This window comes from Mustela nigripes, unplaced genomic scaffold (genome assembly GCF_022355385.1).
Source record: "Mustela nigripes isolate SB6536 unplaced genomic scaffold, MUSNIG.SB6536 HiC_scaffold_75, whole genome shotgun sequence".
In the NCBI taxonomy this organism is placed as follows: domain Eukaryota; kingdom Metazoa; phylum Chordata; class Mammalia; order Carnivora; family Mustelidae; genus Mustela; species Mustela nigripes.
Window position 1 is genome coordinate 4,698,981 of NW_026739490.1, and position 7,142 is coordinate 4,706,122.

General features: G+C 53.8%; 1 protein-coding gene across 1 annotated transcript in view; it reads left to right on the top strand.

The window, feature by feature from the left end:
* The window catches only part of DDRGK1 (DDRGK domain containing 1), a 9,721-nt gene extending 2,905 nt beyond the window's left edge, over positions 1-6,816 (top strand). The window contains exons 3-7 of the mRNA XM_059386587.1: positions 2,415-2,638; positions 2,906-2,944; positions 5,519-5,575; positions 6,089-6,137; positions 6,516-6,816. Coding sequence (XP_059242570.1) covers positions 2,415-2,638; positions 2,906-2,944; positions 5,519-5,575; positions 6,089-6,137; positions 6,516-6,682 — 536 coding nt within the window. The 3' untranslated portion in view covers positions 6,683-6,816. The remainder of the gene's footprint in view (positions 1-2,414; positions 2,639-2,905; positions 2,945-5,518; positions 5,576-6,088; positions 6,138-6,515) is intronic.
* The last annotated feature ends 326 nt before the right edge of the window (positions 6,817-7,142 follow it).

Genomic DNA, 7,142 nt, shown 5'->3' on the forward strand with positions numbered 1-7,142 from the left:
CTGAGCCGAAGCCAGCTGCTCAACCAACTGAGCCACCCAGGTGTCCCGCTCCTCACACTTCTAACCTAGGAGATGGCCCATGGACTGGGTTTAGGAACAGGCCCTGGTTTATTTGGTCCCCAGACTCTAAAAACAACCTGTACGAAACTGCTGCTGAAAAGCAGAGCCGGTGATGGGGATTTTTGTGCATGTGATTTATTGAACATGCCTGAAGCATTTAAAGAAAATTGTGGTGGTTGGAGTGGCTAAAACAAGCTAAGCAAGAAGGAGAAAAGTCAGAGAGGGAGTAGGGTCTGAATCCTAAAGCGCTTGAAGTTGTTAAAGGTCATTGTAAGAGCTGATGGATCCTGCCTGAGTCAGGTCCTGTGGAGGGCCTGGCCTGGAGGAGATAGATGCTCAGAGAATGCGAACCACTATGGGAGAGGTGGTTAGTGAGCATTTGTTTGCCAGATGCTTCCTTTCTGAGAACTGGTGCCCAAGAAAGGGAACATCACAAAAGTGCAATGTGTATACAGAATGAAAGCCAGGACTGCCCCAGTTAGAGAGACTTCACTGGTGCCTTTGGCCTCTCCCTGGCCCTGCTGTCCAGGGACCCTTGCTGGCAGGAAGCCTGGCTTTGGCTACTGTAGTAAGCGGGCCGGAGCACAGGAGAGAGGAGGCGTTAGTGGAGGTTGAACTTTTACCTTTCTGAATAATGACCCTGTCTGATGGACCTTAAATGTCCTGGGGTTCTCCTCCCCTGCACCTTACCTTATTGTGGTATATTTCCCACGGCCAGTACCAATATATTGTTTTAACTAAACCCCACACATTATTCATTATTCGGATTTCATTAATTTCCTCCACTATCCTTTTAAATGGTCACTTCTAGGACGCCACATTACACTTACTTATCATGTCTCCCTAGGCTCCTCTGGTTGTGACATTTTCTCAGATTTTTCCATGCTTTTAGTGATCTTGATAGTTTTGAGGGGTATTGGGCAAATACTTTATAGAATATTCCTCAGTTTGCTGGACTCATTTTTTTTTATCTCATGGTTGGACCGGGTTATGGATTTTGGGGAATAAGATCACAGATGAAGGGCCGTTCTCAACGCCACATATGAAGGATACCTGCTGTCAACTTGGCGTGTCGCAACTGATGTTAACCTGGATTGCTTGGCTCAGGTTTTCTTTGCCAGATTTGTCTGCTGTGATGTTACGCCCTCCTTCCTGTAGTTCTTTGGAAACAAGTCACTGTGCACAGCCCACACTTAAGGGGTGGGAAGTTATTCTCCACCTTCTCGAGAGCAAAGTATGCAAAGTATTGGGGATTTTTCTATATGGAAGATTTACCTTTTCTTCGCTGTGTATATATTTAGTTGTTTATACCTACATGGACTTGGATATGTTTTGTGTGTTGCGTTACAGTCTGATACCATCTCATTTACCTTGTCACATAGGTCAGCAGGAGCTCTTGCAGTTGGCCCTGTGTACCTTTGACGTAACCTCATTGTTTTGTTTTCTGAGTACTTGCTTCCTTTTTGGCACTGCAAGATGCTCCAGGCTTATTTTGTGTATTCTCTGTCCCAGCTTTAGCTACATTTTTAAAAAAAATCTTTTTGAGAGCTCTGGAAAATAGGCTGACTTGGAGGGACGCTACGGCACTGGGCGGTGGTGGTGGTGAAGTGGCATGGTCAGACTGAGAAGTTTTCCGGAAGTTGAAGACAGAAACAGTAGATAGAACTTTATTTCTGACCAGCTGGCCAGATGGCTCTGTGACGCACCGAGCCAGGGACCGGACGTGTGGGGAGTAGATCACAGGGTCTTTCTGGGATGTACTCAACTTGAGGTACCTGTGAGATGGCCCAGTGAGTGTGTCATATGGGAGGAGAGATTTGGGGCAGGGTACAGCGGTGGCAGTCGCTGGCAAGGACATGGTTGTTGATGCTGTGGGCATGGCGAAGTGGCCTGAGGAGGGGAAGGAGGGAGGAGGGACAGGGCTAAGCAATGGAGGAGGTGAGAAGAGTGACCCAAGGAGCAAGAGGAAGCCCAATAGAGGTGGGATCTGCCAGTCAAGCGAGGGAAGACGAAATGGTCAGCTCTCTCCAGCACCACTGAGAGGACAGGGTTATGAGACTGATGTTGTCCCTTTGGATTGGGTGGGATGAAGGGCATGGGTAAGACCATAGCACTTGTTTTGGTGGAGTTGAGTATGATGGAATTGAGTGAATGGATGATGAGGAAATGGAGCCTGGGTGTTTGTACACGAAGTGTGGACATGACAAGGAGGGGATCATTGGCAGCATTTTAAAGGAGAGGGGGCTGAGCAGCACTTTTCTGGGAGGTGATGGAACTGATGAGAAGAAGGGCCTCAGCCTATAGCTCAGCCTTGGGTTGAGGGAGCAGTGTCTTAAAGGAACTCTGTCCCCGAGAAAGGGCCAGACTGTATGTGCTGGTGCCCTGTGGGGGCAGCAGAGCCCAGAACAGGGATGGGGTGGGCACCAGCCCCAACATACCTACCTCTTGTCCACAGGAGGAGGAAGAGAGGAAGGCCCGGGAGGAGCAGGCCCAGCGGGAGCATGAGGAGTACCTGAAACTGAAGGAATCCTTCGTGGTGGAGGAGGAAGGTGTGGGCGAGACCATGACTGAGGAACAGGTAGGCCTGCAGCCCCTGGAAGGCCCATCTCTGTGCCCACCAAGCCTGCCACCCACTCCCAGACACCCCATCATTCCTTGCCTGCTGCCCTTGTCATGCCCTGAAAGGTGGGTGGGCATTAGGCCCAGCAGGCTCAGGTTTGGAAGAGGGGGTGCCTCCGAACCCCTTACTGTGGGAAGCTCTGCTCACACAGATGGCAAGCGGGTGGCATAGACCCCTGTAGCCCCTGCAAGGGGGACACTCACCCCGATTTCTCTGTTCCTCTAGTCCCACAGCTTCCTGACTGAGTTCATCAACTACATTAAGGTAAGAAGCCACGGAACGGAGTCTGGGCGTCCGCTCCCTGCCTCACGCTTGTGTGTTGTGTGTGCATGTGTGTGCGTTTCACGTGTGCTCTCTGTAGAAGGAGTGGACCCAAGCTGGGGCTGTTGGTGGCTAACTTGAGCCCATGCAGGGGTGGGCAGGGGACCTGGGAGTCAGTGCTGCCCAGTCCTGGCCAGAAGAGCCCCTTCTGCTTTGACAGTGGAGAGGGACCTGGTCTGTGTGGGAGGCCTGAGCCTTCAATCACTTCCTCACATTTAGGGTTTGACAGTCTCCCTGCTCCTCAGACCCCACGCTCAGTGAGTCACTGTGTTTTCAAGTTTCTTCACATGTGTTTTCTGTCAGATCTGTCACACTGAGCTCTGTTGAGTTGAAACAAGCATCCCCGGCCACGTGTTTCTGACCAGGAACTTGGGTCTGCAGGGAAACAGGATGATGTTTCCTTTGGAATCTAGGGCGGGACAGCATGTGTGTCCCCGTCCGTCTGGAGCCGGGCTGGATGCGGCTTGGAGTTGCATAAGCATGTCCTGCTCTGCTTTGCTGCTAAGCAACTTCTCTCCCACGAAGGATGCTCCGAGGGGAGAGGTTTTCAAGTGCAACTCAGAGGTGCAGAGGCGGCTGAGGGAAGGAGTGCAGAGGGAGTGGAGGCGGTGGAGGGGGTGCTACTAGGGGGTGCCAAAGAGCCAGGCCTTGCATAATCCTCCCCACCCCAACTTCTTCCAAAGGGAGCAGGGTTCAAACTCCTCCCAGCAGTAAGGGGCTGGACTCATGGCCTGGGGGCCTGGTATTCCTAGCGGGGAGAGAGCTCATTCCTCTCTGATGGAACCCCCGAGGGCTGCCAGGACATCTCTCACACTTTCCTGCTGCTGTTTGTAACTCACCATCCCCACCGACCCAGTGGGCAGTGACAGATCTTGAGTCTATCCTCCAGGAAGCCCTCATCCACCAGTTTCAGCTCCCCCTCACCTCTGCAGAGACTCAAGTAGAGGCCTCGGGGGCAATTCCGGCCCTTGCTTTCAGAGGCTCTCTAGAGAGGCCGTTTTCTGGGGGGTTCTCCAGACTCTCCTGGACCACAGAGGTCTTTCCAGCCTGCGCAGGCTGATCCTCCTACAGCTGCTGTCTCAGGGAGAAGGACGACTTCCAAACTGAACCCACCTGCCTTCTTCCAGGCTTCCAGGGGAACAGGCCCTTGAATGCTAGCATTTCAGATCCGGAGGCATGTTTTCGTGCTAGGTGTAGTTTATGTGCAGCGTAGGCCTAACTTCCTCTTGCCGATCCTCTCTCCCTTTTGAGCAGGGCTAAGTGGGTTGGTTTGTTTTTCTAAATGTACTTTGGGCCCCAGGATCCTCTCAGGCCAGGTCTTCAGGGACCCCTGGGGTGACTCTGTGGTCACATTCTGAGCTGTCACTGAGAACCCAGGGCCTACTCCCTGCTTTGTAGGTAGAGGCCAGCTGGCCAGGTCACCTTGTGCTTGCCACCCCCTGGCCCAGCCGCCACTCACTTGCCTCCCGGCTTGCACATTCATTTTGGCATTTTGAACAGTCACATGCCATCTGCAGCTGAGGAGGCGTCACTGTGTCACTCCTCCCCCCGCTCATTTGCTATGGAAGATTCCTGGACACACAGAAGACCGCCTTCTCTCAAGTCACATGCTATCTGTCTGGGGAGGGGATGGGGGAGGCAGAGCAGATGCCTGCGTAGGACCCAGCGGTGGACCCTCGGTCACACCCCTGCCCCCCGCCAGGAACCGAAGTTTCTACTGAGGGTGTGAGGGAGGCACATGGAGCACGGCCATGCGTGGAAAGCTCTGAGCAGATTTAGTGACAGTAATTTTAAGGGTGGACACAGTGCCTCAGCAGAGTGAGGAGAGGATGGGGAGCAGTGTGGCACATCAGGGTGGTGGGGGTCTCAGGCCAAGGGGGCAGTGAACAGAGGTGAGACAAGAATGAGCTGTACTGCTCCTACCAAGACCCTGGCTCATCAGGGCTTCCCATCTGCTCTCTTGTCCACGTTCTCGCCTGTCGTCTTGCCGGCTATGAGCTCAAGGGCAGGAGCTATGTCTTCTTCACCTCTGCACTCCCCACAACTTCTCAGCTCCTGGTCCTGGCAGGTCTTCAGCAAACGCAGGTCCTAGCGACAGTTTTTTAATAAGCTCTTGGCATTTGTCAGCCTCTCCCTTCATCTCTGTGGTGCTTCCCCTTCCGGCCTGTTCACAATGTTAAAGTGATACAGCTGGATACAGGGGAGAAAGGTAGCAGTTGTACTTGACTCTCCATGGGTGTCTGTCTCAGGGTAGTCCCCAGGCCAGGACGTGACTCGTGGGGCAGGTGTTGGTTTGAGCAGATCCCTTCCAGTAAGCATGGGCATGAGAGTCGATGAGTGTGTGTGTGTGTTTGTACAGGCAGCTGGGAGAGCATGTGAGTAGTGTGTGAGAGAAACAAAGCTCTCCCATGGGAGCATGGAGCCTGCTTAGCCAGCCACCCAGAGCAGAACAGGCCAGTGTGCCGACCTCAGAGGGCTCCGGTGCTGAGAGGCTTTCTCCCTTCCCCCTCCTTGCAGCAGTCGAAGGTCGTGCTCTTGGAAGACTTGGCTTCCCAGGTGGGCCTGCGGACTCAGGTAAGCCCTTGAAGGTGGCCTGCTCCATGGAATATGGCCAAAGGGTCTATATGGCTGTCAGAGGGGGACCTATCCTTAAAGATAGGAGTCTTAATGCCCTCAAGCAAGAGTAGACTGTAGGAATTTTTTGGCACCCCAGGAATCTTGCCTTCCTACTAGACAGAGGAAAAAGAAAAGAGCCCAAACCCCATCACTCCAGCAACCCCTGTAAGCGAGGCAGCCCAAACCCAGTTACCTTGACAACTCTCTTGCAAACAGGCTGTGCCAGCCTTCGCGGCCAAATGTCTCCACCACTCCTCTCCTGCCTTGAAGAAAGCCTCTCTCAGAGGTCTTACAGTGCCCTGGGACCACGGCCCTATCTCCCTTGAACCCCTCCAGACGAGAAGCAGAGAGTCACATTGGGGGTGGCCGAGAGAAGGAGAGGAGGAGATTTGATTGTGGTGGGAGGGAGAGTGCAGCTGTCTTTTGGGATGGCAGTGCCCATCTCTACTCTGAGACTTGTTCTTCTCATAGGATACCATAAACCGCATCCAGGACCTGCTGGCTGAGGGGACTCTGACAGGTGAGAGGATGACAGTCAGTCACCATAGGCCCTGGCCTTGGGGTGTGTCTAGCCACAGAGGGCCTGTAGGGCTTTTTTGCGGAGGCCGGATGATCCCTGTCTCGGCCCCAGGTGGGGAAGTGGTGTGCAGGAGGGCCGCTGAGCTGAGGGAGGTGTCCAGGCCTGGGAGCAACTCTGGGTGACTGGGACAGGCAAGAAAGCTGGATTTGGATTTGACTTGCATAGTCAGGACTGGGTGCAGCCAGGGGAGCCCAGGCAGGTGGGCAGGCTTGGAGGGCTCTGAGCCACTTGTGAAGGGGTAGGTGGGTGGGCATTCTCAGGCAGTGGTGGGGAGGAGACCCTAGAAGGTTCAGCCCCACAACCCTCCTGTCCCCACAGGTGTGATTGACGACCGGGGCAAGTTCATCTACATAACCCCTGAGGAACTGGCTGCCGTGGCTAACTTCATCCGACAGCGGGGCCGGGTGTCCATCACTGAGCTTGCCCAGGCCAGCAACTCCCTCATTGCCTGGGGCCGGGAGCCCCCTGTCCAGTCCCCAGCCTGACCCAGCCCTTCCCTTTTGGACTGGCAGCTTGCACAGCCTACCCCAGCGTACAGCTTAATCCCTCCCCTCCACCCTGGGGGAGAGATGGAATGTGGCCAGGCAGTTACAGATTAAAGGCCTGTGAGCACTGCTGAGCTTGGTGTGGCTTGGTGTGACAGAAGGCCTGGCCTGGGAGTCCAGATGAGCAAGTGAAGTCTAGTCCTCAGAACATATCTGTGGGGTGGATGGGAGGAGCCCTGTGGGGGCAGATGAAAGTTTCATCCTTACCATGCGTTCATTCATTGAAAAAGAATATTGAGCAATTACTGTGTTCCTTTGTACCCTACAAAGATGAGGTCTTTTTCTCCCTCCCCTACTTCCAGAGCAAAATTAAGCAACCTTAGGGCAACATCTCCCCTAACTGGGGAGGGAGGTCTCATTATTGGTTATGTGGATGGTTTGAGGATCCCTACGGAGTGCT